This window comes from Zootoca vivipara, chromosome 1 (genome assembly GCF_965207765.1).
Source record: "Zootoca vivipara chromosome 1, rZooViv2.hap1.1, whole genome shotgun sequence".
NCBI lineage: Eukaryota > Metazoa > Chordata > Lepidosauria > Squamata > Lacertidae > Zootoca > Zootoca vivipara.
The window spans coordinates 95,152,261-95,168,994 of NC_142582.1; the positions used below are offsets into that span (position 1 = coordinate 95,152,261).

Genomic DNA, 16,734 nt, shown 5'->3' on the forward strand with positions numbered 1-16,734 from the left:
GAGATTTTTGCTGCATGTAATTTAGAGACCAGCCAGAGAGGTAAATATAACTCTGTTAATAAATCTGTTATAGCACTAAAACCTGTGTGGAGCCAACAGAGTCAACAGATATACAATAAATTATGTTGTAAAGGCAGCGTGTTTATATGAAACAGAAAACAATCTTTATACATACTTACTGGCAGATAGCAAGCAAACATTCTTCAATAGTGTCTCTCTGTGCTTTGGTAAGAGAGCGTCCTTTGGATAGTCGATACATGGTATGAAGTGTAGAATCAATCAGAGAGACATAATGCTCAGTCCCCGAAAAGAGGGAAGCGCACCGTGTGAGTAATGGAAACACAGCTGTACAAATATATCTGTTTAAAGCAAGAGCTGTCTCTGTAGTACTCAAAGAAACCTGCATAAAGGACATATATGCAACCATTACCCAAGGTGTCCAGAAAAGGTTTTCAGGTTATAAAATGTTACTGCTTGGTCAATGATAGTCTGTTTCAGTTTTCTGCATATGATTTCACTGGTGGCTTGTGCAACTTAGAATCACACCAAGGTGAACCTAACCATGTATAGTCCAAGGGCTGGATAAAACTGCAGCCATTCCAACCTGTCTAGACTGGAAAAAGAGGGTTTTCAAGCATCTGGAAGGCAACAGCACATGTCTAGAAGTTTGTATTCATCTTGATTGGGCATAAGTGTGTCATTGAAACTAAAACTACACTCTTCATTCATCTTTTCTATTCTACTCAGGTGTGGCCTATAATTCTCTGTGCAGCCTAAAACTTTACATATCCCTACATCAACAGAGATAGTTCCAGGATTTATATACCCTTCTATATTTTTATATATTACATCTTCCTTACCTGCCAAGTCTCTAACTTTGAATATATTGTCTTATATTTCCATTTACACAGTGTCACTCCTAACCCAAGATCTAACTCTGTTTGTAAATCCTTGTTAGCATGAACCATGCTTAGTTCGGATGTAGATCTAAGATGAAACCATGCTTAATGACACTGGGCAGAATTTCTGCTTGAGCAATGAAGAAGCATGTAGTCATCAGCTTGGTTTATGGTTCCTTAACCATGTTTAATATTTTGTCTGCACTGGCCTACTGTAGATTTAATAGAAGAATAAATTTTCTGGGTTTCACTCAGGTAACAACAATTAAGCTGCGATTGTTTTTCAATTCTATATACAGAAATGTTTTATCCTACAGAAAACAAAACTAAGAAGAGGTTTTGTCTTGTTGACTCTTGGTTGCATTCTCCCTCAATTCCCATAAGGTAAAAATATTTTATAAGAACATACAGGAATTTGTGAATTCATGGCACCGGTCTTGTGTTATTCATTGATTGTAGCATCATCAAATGAGAGCTAAGAATACAACACTTCAAGATTTAGTAATTTTTTTGTTTGTTAGCTGTAGCTGTATTTTATAACATCAATGAACAACAAAATTGTACCTTATACATAACTTTGAGTCCAGTTGTAGATTAAGGTAGTGACAAAATACTCACTGTATCCAATGAGGCACATGCTCTTAAATCTGGTAAAAATCCCACTTCCAAGAGGTGGAGAAGGAAGCTTTGGTCCTTTATACCATAGACACGATCTAGAAAAAGTACCATGGGTGCCTTATGGTCAGGCAAGAAACTTGCAGACATGTCTGGTTCTGTAACAGTTCCATCTGAAAAGAAATCCAATTATGTTATTGTTCATACAATTTTAGCTTTATATGACTATTCACAAACTCAAATCAAAGTATCCCAGGTCTGCTGGTTTTCATATTGTAAAACCTTTAAAATGCAACAGGACACAGCAATCTGAATTACTTTGGAAGTGGTGCAGGACTTCAAATTTTAAGAAACAGGGTGGGAGTCTGTGAGACACCATGGGAGGAGGAGGGGGAAATGGTTGGTACCGTAAGTTCTCCCCTCCCCTTGCATGAAAGTATTGAGCCCTGATTGTTCTGGAGTGTATCAATGACATCTGCAGGTAAGTCCAGCTTGGTTAAGTGCTACTGTTCAAACTCCACACAGTCAGCTGGAGCCACTTGGGATCCAGATGAAGAATTGGGCCCTGAGAGAGGTCTGTCGTGTGAGGTAAGTGCCACAGAGGGGAGACTGCCAGGTGGGCTATCTGGGGGAACCAAGGTCTGCGAGGCCAGAATGGTGTGAAAAGGAGACTCTCACATGCTCTTCACTTATCTTCCAATGGACCATTGGAATGATGGGAAGTGAAGTGAAAGCGCAGAGAAGACCTGGTGGCTATGGTGAAAACAGGGGATCCCATGTCTCCCATGTCTCCACTGATGGTGACTGGAATCTGGTAAAGAACGGTGGGAGGTTATGACAGTTGGCATTGGTCAAACTTGGACAGAAGCTGCTGAAAAACTGCCAGATACAGTTGCCATTCCACTGTCAGAAAGTTCTTGTTGGTGCTTATTCAGAATCTCCTTTCTTGTAACTTGTAGCCATTGGTTTGAGTCCTACTCTCCAGAGCAGGAAAGAGCAAGCTTGTTCCCTCTTCCATATGATATCCCTTGAGATATTTGAAGATATCTGAATTGTTAATGAAGTAGTTGGTATACTGATATAGTTAGATTTTGGGTTTTTTTTTTTTTGCTATGCATTATTGTCTTTAATACTGAACTGCTTATTCTATTTTTGAATCATTGTAAGCTGCATTAAAAACAAATTCTGTGGAAGGATGGCATACAGATAAATTGATTGAGTGGTATTTACCCAACACTTTTAAAAATGCCTTACCTTTATTTACTGCTGGCAATTTTAGAGGTATGCTTATAATCCCAACCAAATCTTCAGTTGGCACCAAGGAACGCAGGATGGAACGTATTCTAATAGCTTCACCTTTTCCAGTTTGGATGAGCTGTATTTTTACACAAAATTCAATTAACAGAGGCAAGATTCTCTTTAACTTTTCTCTTTCTTTTTTAAAAATGTAAATAACTGCAAAATTATGGACTTTTTCTACATATATGAACTGTTTAAATATTGCTACTTAAAGGGTCATTCTATTGGATAGTTTTCCTTTTTAACAAATACTTGTACTACATGAATATAAATATTACATAAATGAAGCTCTATATAAAATTGACTAAATACTCTTATAATACTCTAGTGCCTCTTTACTTTATTTAAGAGTATCATAAGATTACAACTATTTCAGTGCAGGAGGGAGCCCTCTCAGCAAAAATATACTATTCTGGCCTTCCCTTTGAAAATTTAAATGGATAGTTTTATCTTAGTTTAAATTGTCATTTTAGTAAACAGAGATTATTTATACTGATGATAATGATGTGAGAAAGTGACTCAGGTTGCTTGATACTATTTGGAGCTTGAAACGTGTCGTGTGACCTTTTGCTGCTTCTGCACAAAGAAAAAAAACCCACTTACATGCAATTCTGGTGCACAACGCCCAAGCAAATCTATGAGAGCTGAGTAGAAGGACATAATTGCATTGCCCATATGCACAACTTCCTCCTCTTCTTCATCTTCTTCAAGACTGTTAAAAAGAAATCAAGCAGGCATGGATAAAATCCAAAGTGATCTGGAAACTAAAATAGCAATAACAACAAGAATTAAAAGAAAAACCCAGCTTCAACTAAGCAGGGAATAATGGCTGGCTTTTTTTTATATCTCCTAGCATGAATCCAAAGCAAGTTGGCATTAATAGAAATGGCTTCTTTTCTTTCTTTTGAGCTTTCACCCCAAAACAAACCCTAGAATGAACTCCATCCGATTCCCCTGTGGGCAGTGTGTGTATTGGCTGGCACCCAGGATGGAATGCACAGCAGCTAACTAGAGTGGGTATATATACTCCCTGAATTGGGATAGACTAAATGTTCCATGCAAATGCATGTATTAGAACCAGGGCCATCTTAAGCATGTTGGGCGCCTGGGCGCCCTGGTGCGATGATCGCTCCGGCGCCCCCCGCCCCACCCCATTCCTCACTGCGGCGGGCGAGCGCAGCGCATGGCGCCCCCTAGGCGGCCCTGCGCCCTGGCGCCCTGTACCACCCGGCTTGCCTTAGAGCCGGCCCTGATTGGAATCCCAGCAGAGAGAGATTGATTGCTGTAGGAGGAACTTATTCAAAGTGGAGAATGGTGTGTGCTTTCCTCTCCCATTCCTAATCTGCTCCAGCCCCTCTCCACAAACACAAGCATAACTATGTGTTTGAAAACCCATGGAGAAGAGCTAATGGCTCCCTGATAGGAACAATTCCTAATTTGGAATACAGTAGAGAAGCAACAAGTAGGGAATGGTTGTGCACCTCCCTCTTTTCCACTTCTTCCTTCACTCTAAAACACCCCTCATCAAAGCAGCTCATTTCACATGACTCTGGCATGAGGGTTCACTGGTCTTCACGGAGCGTTACTGAGTTCAAACAGTAGATAAAGGAGGCTGCACAAGTGAACTGGAGTCCTGCTGATTTGAGTTATTGTTTATTTATATTCCCATTTTTGGCTCAGAGGCACACAGAGTGATGAATAGCATATTAATACAATAAATGTAAATAAAATATCCGTAACAGTTTGTATTTCGACTAACTTTTACTTAGTTGATCAGGAGTTGTTTAGAGTACACCCCCTGAAATTATTGGCCCTAAATTAGTCATGTCTATTGTTTCCAATGGGTCTACTGTGAGGAGAATTTACATTGTGCATAACCCTAAGTATACCTAACACTTTGTTTCTGAAATCTCAAAGTCAACAAACAAAGCGATTCGATGCATTATATGGGTGCATATTCATTAGTATTAATAAATAATATCCAGTACCAAATAACTGCATGGAGGGTCAGCTCAGCAGTACTGGAAAGAAATTGTGCCTCTGACAGTAGGTATTGCAATTACAGTATATAAAGATATATGTCCATACTTCTAGAGAAGCAAGATTTCTAGGCAAATACATCCAGGGAGTATTGTTTTTTCCCCCATCTGATTATGTTACACCTAGTGTCTAAGTGTCCTTTTCTACAGTATGGTATGTTATTGTAGCTGACACATAATCAAGGCAGACTTTGAATGGCATATTCCAAAATAATGTCAAGTATTGTGTATATCCACGTACAGTTCCCTCTTATATCCCTGAGAGGGAAGATCAAGAGCTGGGTTCTCAGATATCTTAATTGCTCCTTGCATAGCAGCCAACAAACCATTTCCTCCTTCTCCTCTAAGAGCTGGCCCAAAACATTCGGGACGCCGAATTAGAAGCTTGACAACAACACTGGCATTTTCCTCTACACTTTCACCTAAAAACAAAAAAAGCAAATTTTACTGACATGAATAATAAAACCAAACAGCAATGCTGTGTGAACTCTATACATTATTTTTATAAGAACACACACGTACACCCCAAAATCCAAATTTTGTGTAGAGAATTAACCATTCAGATTTCAGATCTTTGATTCAGATTTGGTTTAGTTATTTTCTTCTGGTGTCAAAATTTTGGTTCTCTGAGACAGAACTCAGTAGGAAAGCTTGGAGAGGAAATCTGAATGAGCCATTCTGTGCATTGATCTTAAAAAAAAAGCCTTAGCCTCAAATAATGGAACCACAATCAGAGGCCATCATCAGAGGCCTTCCCCCTAGTGCCTCTGCTGTTTGGCTTAGCACAGGGGTTCCCAACAAAAATTTCTCAAGGACCCCTCATCGAGCCGCTATTGTGACAAGGACCCCCATTAATTCCTAATCCTAAAATTAAAAAGTGAGAGCCAAATTAAGAGTCTTTTATAGTTTATATATTTATATAGTTATAGTTTATATAAAACTATAAAACTCCATCAGTATACAGTTAGTTTTAATTTTCAGTTCTTAATGAGATGAGTTAAATCTGTCCTTTGAGTCCATTATTTCTGAAATATTAGGTTCCAAACTTGAAACCAACGGTCCATTTTTAACTACGCGAACTGTAGCTTCCGCAAAAAACAACGCTTTGTTTACAAACACAACTGTTTTGCAAAGAGGCAGCGCGCGCCAGGGAGGAGGGAGGGGAATGGAGAAGACAGGGTACCTGCGCAGTAGCGCACAAATGAAGCCGACGCGCGCAAAGCATCTTGGGGAGGTGAGCGTTTAGAATGCGCACGCTGCCTCTTTGCAAAACAGTAGTGTTTGTATAGCGCCACCTAACGGCATACAGCAGAACTACTGCCTCTATCTAATTCTAGTTTTGCGCTAGACTCTGCTCATGCAGGAAGCGGCCAAAACAAAAAAATCTGTTATCATACGAAATATATTTAATATATTCTTTATTCTAATAGCATCTTGCGGACCCCTCTGGCATAGCTCGCGGACCCCTGGGGGTCCGCGGACCACCTGTTGGGAACCACTGGCTTAGCACATGTAACAGCTGGGGAAAGGAGCTTCTTCCTTGCAGAGGCCCTTATCTGGAATATTCTTCCCATAGAGGCATACCTAACCTGGTGTCTTTCCAGCACCAGGTAAAATCTTTGTTATTTTAAAGTATGATGGAGTGGCAAATGACCAAAACCTACAGTTAAAATAGCTTATGATTTTGTGAACTAAACTTGTGATTTGTTTTCCTGAGATAGCAAGTCATGAGATTCAGTCATAGCAAAATATGCCTTTTCACATATTTGTCCATCCAGTAACTAAACTTACCATTCACAAAAACAGCAAATCTTAAGAATGATAGATATCGTTCACCCTCTATTGGATTCCAACCAATGTCAGGGTATCCTGTTGCTAAAAGCATGGGGCAGCTCTGGAGACCACAGCCTGCCAAGTACGTTACAACCTGCCAAACACAAAACACTGGTAATATCTACAGGAGGTTTATTACAACGAATTAAAAGTACAAGGTGATTCAATTTTTAAAATCCAAGTGCAAATCTTTGGAAAGAGTAGAAGGAGTAGAACAGTTAATTTTACAGTACTGGAGATTACCACTCTGAATTGAGAAAAGAAAGGATCTGCTTGCAGAAAGAAACTATTTTCTATACATGGATTTTTTTTCTAACTGGCACAAAACTGGTTACTGGCAGGGGAGGATCCCATACCAGGAAGTCTGAAAAAACACTTGTGGTATTTTTATATTTGCCCAATAAAAGATTAGCTCTGGCAACACTAGTCATTCAGTGGGGTTGCACTGAATCCAGACATATTCACCCCAAAGAGGTGATCAACAATGACAGAAATATAGATGTCTCAAGCATTCAGTCAAGGACACTCACAGACACTAGTGTCCCAGAGCAAATGCTTGAGATAACAACCAGGGCGAACAGTCCTGCTCATAGCTGGGGCTCAATCTGATCCTGAAAGCTGCTCCCAACATTTTTCACTTCCCGAAGGCCTTCCAGAAGCTTACTTTTCGGTTGGGCAGTTGCTTATTTTATTTTATGCGTGTTAGTGGCCAGTGTGGTGAAGCTGAACAGCCAAGTTGCCCTCCTGACTCTGCATCTTACCTGGATGAAAATGGGGTAGGGCAGCATCAAGTTTGGTGCTGCACCTATACCCTAGCACATGGGTAGGCAAACTAAGGCCCAGGGGACAGATCCGGCCCAATTGCCTTCTAAATCCGGCCTGCGGACGGTCTGGGAATCAGCGTGTTTTTACATGAGTAGAATGTGTCCTTTTATTTAACATGCATCTCTGGGTTAGGAAGAAGAAGAAGAAGAGTTTGGATTTGATATCCCGCTTTATCACTACCCGAAGGAGTCTCAAAGCGGCTAACAATCTCCTTTCCCCTCCTCCCCCACAACAGACACCCTGTGAGGTGGGTGGGGCTGAGAGACTTCAGAGAAGTGTGACTAGCCCAAGGTCACCCAGCAGCTGCAGGTGGGAGGAGCGGAGACGCGAACCCGGCTTCCCAGATTACGAGTCTACCGCTCTTAACACTACACCACACTGGCTCTCAACCACACTGGTTATTTGTGTGGCATAGGAATTTGTTCATTCCCCTCCCCCCCAAAAAATATAGTCTGGCCCCCCACAAGGTCTGAGGGACAGTGGACCAGCCAACTGCTGAAAAAGTTTGCTGACCCCTGCCCTAGCAGAGCAAACTCAGTGCTTGCACAGGTGTATCCAGGTAGCCCTGCTCCTGCTGTGTCCTGGTAAGATGTAGCAATGCCATCTATATCAGGAATGTGTCTCCATGGCTCTGCACCACCATACCATTTTTTAAAAAGTATCTGTAAGGGTGACTCCCTACAGGGAGCCAGCCCCCATCATCCTAACGTCCACCTCGCCAAGCACAGGGAGCAGCAGTGGGTCTGAAGCAGCCAGAGGGGAGGGGAAAGACTCAGAGGGAAAGAGAAATCAGCGTAAGGAACAATAGGAAAGCTCGGGGGCGGAGAGATGCAGGCAAGAGCTCAGGGATGCTGGAGAGACCTGCCACCGCCCACTCAGGGAGGAGACTGAGAGGGCATCGCTCCTTCCGGCGCAAGAGTTAAGCAGAGCACCGCGACGCAGGTCAAGGGGGAGGCGTTTTGGGGTGCCCCGACTACTTTGCTGGCGTAAGAACAGACATACACCATTGCCGGATTCTGATTCGGAATGAGAGGTCATGTTTTAAGCTTTCTCTGCACTGTAAATATCTTGCACAATAAAAGTCTTTAAAGACAAATTGGACTCAAGCGGAGTTACTCTAGAGTAGCCACGATGACCCTCTGACAGTATCCTTCATATCTTTAATATATTGAGAACAATTTATGAATGAGAGAACTCGAGATTTTATTTTATTTTTACCTTCTACTTACTATTCTACTTAAGAGCGAATGGACCGTAGTCATACAATAAAAGTTAAAAATATATGTCAAGTGAAAACTAAGCCTCGTTAAGTAATACATGGCACGACTGACAATAAAACAAGGGGACCAGAAGAAGGAAAAAAATAAGACAGTGAGTGATTACTTTCTCAAGGTCTGGCTCCTCCAGCGCCAGAGCAAGCTCATTATTGTCCATTACTGAGGCAGCTGCTACATCAAGTGGAGTGGAACCCCTCATTGAAGGAGAAGCTGTAGCAAAGACATGATAACGCACAGTAATTAAAATAATTGGTTTGCAGTTATGATTTGTATGCAGCAGAGGGCAGTAGTTAAATGCAGTTTAGATGAAACTCAACCATTCACATATAAAAAACAACCGCCAAACCAAAGGCCATAAGTTAAACTTGTGATATGGCAAATGTAGGTGAATGGCTATCAAAATTATACAACATACCAAGTCCAACACTGCTGTTTTCAAGTAAGTAGCTTAGATGCTCAAACATAGCTTTTTGGTTCTGGCGACTGATTCGACAAAAATAGCACAGGAACCGACAACAACTTGCTACCATTTTTGGAAAAGCGATCTGTGGAGGGGAAAGAACAGTGCCGAATAACAGGAAGCATTAATTTCTGCCCAATTTCCTAATGAATAAATAACTGATATGCAGTCTGCAGAAATAAGGGAATCTCCAGTGCATATGGCAGAGTCCCCTTGATGATGAAGTGCTGGCAAGACCTGTTTAAGAACTTTGGAATGGAGATGATGGTTTGGATTCTGAGTAGCTCTCCTGCAAATAAAAGTGCTCCTTTTGTTGACGGAAAGATCTCTCATCCACTTAAGGTCCCCTGAAGCTCCCACACTGCTCTAGATGGTCCCCCCAAAGTCTATTAAACAGATTCTAGGGGTGATGGTAGTTCAGAGGGGAAACCAGCAATAGTTGCAGGGCCGCACAAAGGCAGCAATGGGAAGAGCACTCACAGGATTAGCTCGACACTGTTGAGCTCATGGAGCCCCAACCCTGGTCTACCCAGCTAAGCTACAGTGGTGCTGCTATTGGGAGGGCAGCTCCACCCACCCACCACACAGACCACGACTGCTCTCCTCTGCCTCTCTCTTTTTCTGAGAAAGAATCATTTTTTGGGGGGGGGGACAGATAGTAAAGGCCTCTGTAAACTAGATGTGTTAAATCAATGTCAGCTCAATGAACCGGTTCAAGTCAGTGATTACACCAAACCACAATTTTGAATTTATCAACAGTTCAGAGAACAGTTTAGGTGGTCTTTGCTGCCAGCTTATGAAAAGAAAACTCAGAGAAAAATAATAACGCATGTACACTTAACGATAATGCAGCCAGGGGAATTTTATTTTGCTTTAATAAATCTTACTCTTCGTGTCAACAATTAAATAAAAGTTAATAATCACATCTGGCCATAGGACTGAGCAGAGCAACAGAATCACTACGGCATCCATAGCTCTGCCGGCTACAGAAGGGAGATGTTTGCTGCACCACTTCCAGGCTAGCACTACATTTTAATTTTAATTTTAATGTTGTATTTTATCTTGGTTTTAAGCTGTATTTTAATTAATTGTTTTGTGTTCGGTGTTAGCCGCCCTGAGCCCGGTCATGGCTGGGGATGGCGGGGTATAAATAAAATTTATTTATTTATTTAGAGAGGGGCCTAGATCAGTCCCTTTACTTGTTAATGTGTTGCCTTACAACCCAGCAGATCCCTGGATGCCCCTTTTCTATTTTCACCCCTCCAAAATATCCCACCATAGCTTGAGCTGGCTGCTGCTGCTGGGAACATCACCCGCGGCAGCTCTCTAACAACTAACCTAAAGAGTCATTTTAGGAACCATGAATCTACCGTACAGCCTTGACAAACAAAAAACAAAACAAAACAAAAAACACTTAAACAACCAGTTGCAAAGCACTTCAATTCAGAGAATCACAATCTCTCTGATTTATTTATTACTGCAATAGAGAAGTTATCTGATCCTAGAAGATTGGAAAAAAGAGGAAAGTTCTGGATCTAAAGACTTGACACCTTAAAACCATATGGTGTCATAATATGGAGGATAATAACTGACATGCCTCAGCTACTCCAAACCAAACACCTTAATTTTCTACCCTCAGTGTTCTAGAACTGGCTACAGCATATCATAGCAGCTGAAGAAGGTAGGAGCCAAAAGGTTTTACTAAAAAAATAATAATATATCTTAGTTGTTAGTTGCTGTAATATGTCTACGCTGTGTTGAAATTATGAAGAAACTAAGCAAAGTGCAAATAGATGCATCAGAATTAGTGCTGTGCCTTTATTGCATCATCAAGAACCATAATAGTGAAGCATGGTAAGTCTCAGGCTATTAAAGATCCACTTTACTTACCTTGGTATAAAAAAGTTGTTTGCCCAATCAAAGAAAAAGAAGCACTTGTCCCCTGAGATCAACCCCCCCCCCAATATTTACTATGCAGAATGCATGGACAACCCTAATCTGAAAGGCCCTTATAATAAAATGGCAGTTTCGCATGCATCATCAATGCAGATGAGACCCTCATAAATATTTCTACATCATCTTGCTAAGAGAAGAGAAGCCCAATAATCTCTGTCCAATAGTAAAAGCATTAGAATGTTTCTTCTCAGCCATTTGCATCATAGAGGGCATGTCTGGGTCAATACTCAAAGCCATTAGCAATTGTCTTCTGTCATCATAAAACATTTGTCATACACATTTGTCAGCCCGAGTAAGAACTTACAACCGTTCAAGTGTCAAACAGCAGAGTGCCACAATAATCGCTCACTCTCCTAAAATACCAGCAGTAGAATAGCATAAGAGTTCTGCAGCTTGAATCTTGATAAATGGTATGTTGTTGAAATATCTCCTGCTGGCATAATCCAACTGTTTTATTCTATCCCATCCAGAGCCGTAGCTAGGTGATCTTGCGCTCCTGGCAGAACCGTCCAGATTGCGCCCCCTAGCCACAGACAAATTAGCTCTTCTTTCCACCTCTGCTCCATCCCCCCTCCCATTAAATTCACCCTCTATTTTAAACCATTTCTTACGAGGCAATAATCAATATTTATATTTACAGACATATTTTAGCCAATTTTGTGTGTCCCCATCACCTTCGCCCCTGGTGGAGGTCCACCTCGCCACCCCCTAGCTACGGCCCTGATTCCATCACATGTTTACACCATAGCATCCAAGTGCTCCGAGTAATGCATTGACAAAGCCTTTCCCAACTTGCTGTCCCCCAGATGTTTGAACCACAACGCCAATCAGCCTCAACCAGTGCTGACTGGGACTGACAGTCCAAAACATGGAAAGGGCACCAGGTTGGGGAAGGCTGCATTAAAAATGTGCCATGTCGGCTCTCGCCCTTTTCTCAGCAAATGAGACAAAATCATTTTTGATCCTTTTCATTATGTATCTTATATTAAAATCATATGATTTTATAGACATGCACCTATTTCAGGTGTTTGTGGCACTCAACCTATATAATCTTAAAAGCCGTATACTTTGAAGCTCAACTGGACTGCATACAACACAGATTTAAGATCTATTAGAAAGACTATGATGACGTTACTACTCTTTTCAGACAAATTATTTTCCTGTAGAAAAGTCATAAGGAATTATTTTTGAACCAGAAAATACAAAAGTACAAAGCTCCGTGTTTGCTAGACCTTCTTTACATCACCAAAATGAGACACAGATCGCAGCCAACACTTAAGGCAGGCCAAGCTCAGCAATGTACAACCCTTTCCTCATTCATATGCACTGATTTACAACTGATTCACAACTAAGAGAGATTTTAATGTATTGAGATCTACATCCCAACCTCCAAGGCCCAAGAGTAAGAGGCGTAAAGGGCTGATCTATGCATACAGATAAATAAAACATTGCAGGGGGCTGTGCCGCTTCAGAAGTCAAATTATTAACTTAGAAAATGTTTAACCACTTGATCAAAAAGTGGTGTACAAATAAAACTTATAGACAAACATAACGATCCATTTGTGATCGTTACTCCCTCCCAGACTTTGCTGCCCTGATCTCATGGGATAACGACAAAATTCATAGCTGGATTCTAGCTAGGGGTGAAGCTTTCGATCTAGCACAATCTAAGGCGGCTAAACTCTCCACGTGGCTCCCCCACGTGAAGATAGTTAGATCTCTGGCCCACTATTTGTGCGATTTGACAAACCCCAAGCTAAGAAGGGCTTTCACACTAGCCCGATTCCACGCCATACCTACAGCGTTCCTACACTGCGTTTTTTCCAACACACCACTGAACCTCCGACTCTGCCCATGCAATGAGGGGAAGATTGAGGACTATATACATCTTTTCTTTTACTGTCCTCTATAACGCGAGATGAGCGCCGCAACCCCAGAGTCGGTCACGACTGGACCTAATGGTCAGGGGTCCCTTTACCTTTATATGATTCTGTAAGATCCAGGCTTCTCCCTTTAACCCCGACGACCATCGCACGGGACATCGATCGCATGAAGTACTTACTGGTGGACGCCAACCCCCTGGTTTCACGTGACGTAGCTATCTACATTCTACAGGCCCTTAAACTCAGGGCCACTTTCTTGGCTAACTTGCCCAGCCCCAGTCCTATGTAAATTCCTGTTAAACTTTTAGCCAACACATCTTGCTTTCGCCTTTACCTAATCAGTCGCATTCACCTGGATTTTATATTTAATGTTCAAATTGTATTTGTTATATTTTATTGCTGTGCGACAGTTGCCTGTTTGTTTGTACATGTGCTATGGCCATATGGCTAATGCAATAAACTACTTTTAGACAAACATAGGTAAATCCCCAAGCCAATTGAAAAAATATATTCACGAAACCATCATAATTTGTCGGTGCCTGTCTATCTCAGGAGACAATGGAGGAGTGCACCTTTGGGGGTGAATCTCTCCCAAAATTAAGCCTTTCTAAAATCCCATTAACTCATGGAAAGAGTGACGCATATACTGAACTATTCCCCACATACAGATAGGACTTTAAAATGCTCAAATGACACATTTTCTGGACCTATTTTCACACTTTTTCTCCTTTGAGCATTTACTGTACTTTGCAACTTTTGAGACCTCTTAACACATTACAGTTTTAACAGGTATGTCAACACCTGCACTGTGTTCCCATTAACACTGCAATGCTTAAAGTACATGCACATCTTTTTCTCACCTTTTGTACACTACAGGAGAACACAGTATTCCTGTTAAAATCTCAGTAAGTAAAAAAAAAAGGTTGAACACACATTACACAGTAACCCCTATGTGTGCAACTGAATGCAGGTTTCAATTATTTGGTCTTATATGCGAACTTATGTAAAGATGTGTGCATTCTGAATATGGGGGGGGGGCATTTTCCGCAAGTGCTCCCAGTAGAGGACTATTTTACTAATATATAGTATTGGCATGCTGCTTAGAACCAGCTTGGCTGAAGTATTTGAATTCTCAATTTCCAGCTTCTTTTTTGTATGTGCGATCTTTATAGTCCATCTTTAGTGAAACCTTGCCTATACAACTCCCATCACACATGGAGCGAACAGCTCATACTCCGTACTGCACAAGATAAATATACTATTCTTCTTTACCCGCAGTTCCTTCCAGCTACAGAAGGCATGCTTTATAACAATTACAGAAAAAATACTTGTGAAATTACCTGAGATTTGTCCCCTCCAAGCACATTTACCATTACTTCCATAACTGTCTCATGCATACCCAGGACTCTCATTAAGTTAGGATGCTGATAAAATACTTTGTTGTTCATTATATCTCTAAATGGGACAAGAACAAATTCAACAAAAACAATCATTCTTTCTCCTGCAAGATCTGTGTTTATAAATCTGTGTTTATAAGCACTGCATTTTTAAGGTTCAGAATTAAAGAGTAATTACAAAGATATGACTATATTCTAATTCCAAGATTATAACACACATTACAAGGTTATTATCAAGAACAAAACAGACTACAGTGGAACCTCGGTTTATGAACACCTCGGTTTATGAATTTTCGGTTTATGAACGCTGCAGACCCATCTGGAACGGATTAATTCATTTTCCATTACTTTCAATGGGAAAGTTTGCTTCAGTTTATGAACGCTTCAGTTTATGAACAGACTTCCGGAACCAATTACACCCATGCTTCAGTTTATGAACACTTCAGTTTAAGTACTCCGCAGAACCGTCTGGAACGGATTAATCCACTTTCCATTACTTTCAATGGGAAAGTTTGCTTCAGTTTATGAATGCTTACTCCGCAGACCGTCTGGAACGGATTAATTCACTTTCCATTACTTTCAATGGGAAAGTTCGCTTCAGTTTATGAACGCTTCAGTTTATGAACAGACTTCCGGAACCAATTGTGTTCATAAACCGAGGTACCACTGTATTTCTCTATCAATATGCCAACTCACTTTAGGCAGGTTCATAGATGTTCATATGGAAAGTAAAGAGATTGTGATAAAATGGGTGCATATAAAGTTTGTTCGTTCATTCATTCGTAATTGAACCAAACCAATATTGTAGCACATGTACAAAATTAGGTTTTATAGTGGGCTTAAGCACTACTATAACCAGGCCTGTAAGTTTAATATTTCAATATTTAATTTTTATTTAGAACATGCAAATAAAATGTTTATTTCATACCCAAGGCCATTAATCATAAGCAATTCTTCTTCTTTTCCCATTCTGACGCTGAGAAGGGAACGAATTTGACCCAGCGCTGCTAATAAGTTGATTGTGTCTTGCACAGATGTAGCACTTATAGTGTAGGATTTCCTCAGAGCCTGAAGCAGCTCTCCAATGCTGTCATACTGCCTTCGAAGGAGGTTAAACATAATACGAACTAATTCTGGATCTTGGATCTGATCTTCTTGAGCCCAGCGAACCATAGTTTGAGATATTAACTCCTTGAGAGTAGCTGCAATACGGGGTGGGGGTGGGGTGTGAGGAGAAAAGGAAACGCAAACTATTATCCACTGAAAAGACCTAATTTAAAAGGATTCTTTGAATTCAGTAACCTGAAAGCTGAATTATCAATGAATACCAAAATTATGCAGAAAATACTATTATCAACTACTGGGAGAAAGGGTGTGGCCATTACTAGCTAGCGGCTCTCACCATGATTCCATAGTATTGTTCTGAGATGGTTTCTTGGGGGATGGGGTGGAGGCAATTTCCCTGTCCCCCAAAGTCCACAGCATCTCTCCAGGAGAATTTGTCTGCCAATTTTTTTTATTGATTTTCCGTAATTTTTAACAAATTGTCACCAAATTAATACAAATTCAATACACATTTAAAAGTTAACTTCCCACCCACCCCCGATGTCCCTTCTAATTTCCTCCCTCCTAGAATCCTTTGCTGCTTCCAATAAAATAACTTTTCCAACTATCATTTCAAAATACACTTGTCCCTTCTCCCTTCACATCACATTACCAATTTCTGCTATGGCTTTTATGCGTTGTTATAACCTGTCCTCAAAATAGTCAAGTAGAGTAAATCCTCTTTTATCTACAATAGTCATTCATCAGTTTTGAAACATTTCCTTCTGATACCTCTTAGGTAACACTTTGCCTGAGAAAAACAGATCTTGCTTCCTCCCAGGCAACATACACACATTCTTCCTTAACATGGCCTTGAATATTGTTGCCTGACATCTGCCTCCAGTAATAAACAACTCAGCCTCACTGGTGCTGCGTGCAGAGGGTGAAAATGAAACCTCTAGAATTTTTTTTTGTATAAATAAATAATATACATTCCACCCCTCAACACTGCCAATCTCCAGCATCACCCACCCTTCACATTTTGCGAAATTTAATCCTCAATTTTACATACAACCAGCTCCTTAATAAATCATTAATAAATAAACATAATCCCTATCTCTTCTTCTCTGCCTGAAAGTCTCAGAAGCCATCAAGATGGTATACACTGTGGTCCATCGTGGCACTTTCACTGTTCTTATTTTCAACT

The 16,734-nt window shown here is 40.7% G+C and overlaps 1 protein-coding gene across 3 annotated transcripts in view; it reads right to left on the reverse strand.

Moving 5' to 3' along the window:
• The window catches only part of RYR3 (ryanodine receptor 3), a 265,417-nt gene that overhangs the window by 99,027 nt on the left and 149,656 nt on the right, over window positions 1-16,734 (reverse strand). For all 3 annotated transcript variants that reach the window (XM_088671165.1, XM_060273292.2, XM_088671174.1), the window contains exons 39-48: window positions 15,412-15,685; window positions 14,427-14,541; window positions 9,203-9,332; window positions 8,894-8,997; window positions 6,644-6,779; window positions 5,094-5,274; window positions 3,417-3,525; window positions 2,769-2,889; window positions 1,518-1,687; window positions 180-400 (exon numbers count right to left, since the gene is read on the reverse strand). In XM_088671165.1, the coding sequence (XP_088527291.1) occupies window positions 180-400; window positions 1,518-1,687; window positions 2,769-2,889; window positions 3,417-3,525; window positions 5,094-5,274; window positions 6,644-6,779; window positions 8,894-8,997; window positions 9,203-9,332; window positions 14,427-14,541; window positions 15,412-15,685 (1,561 nt within the window). The remainder of the gene's footprint in view (window positions 1-179; window positions 401-1,517; window positions 1,688-2,768; window positions 2,890-3,416; window positions 3,526-5,093; window positions 5,275-6,643; window positions 6,780-8,893; window positions 8,998-9,202; window positions 9,333-14,426; window positions 14,542-15,411; window positions 15,686-16,734) is intronic.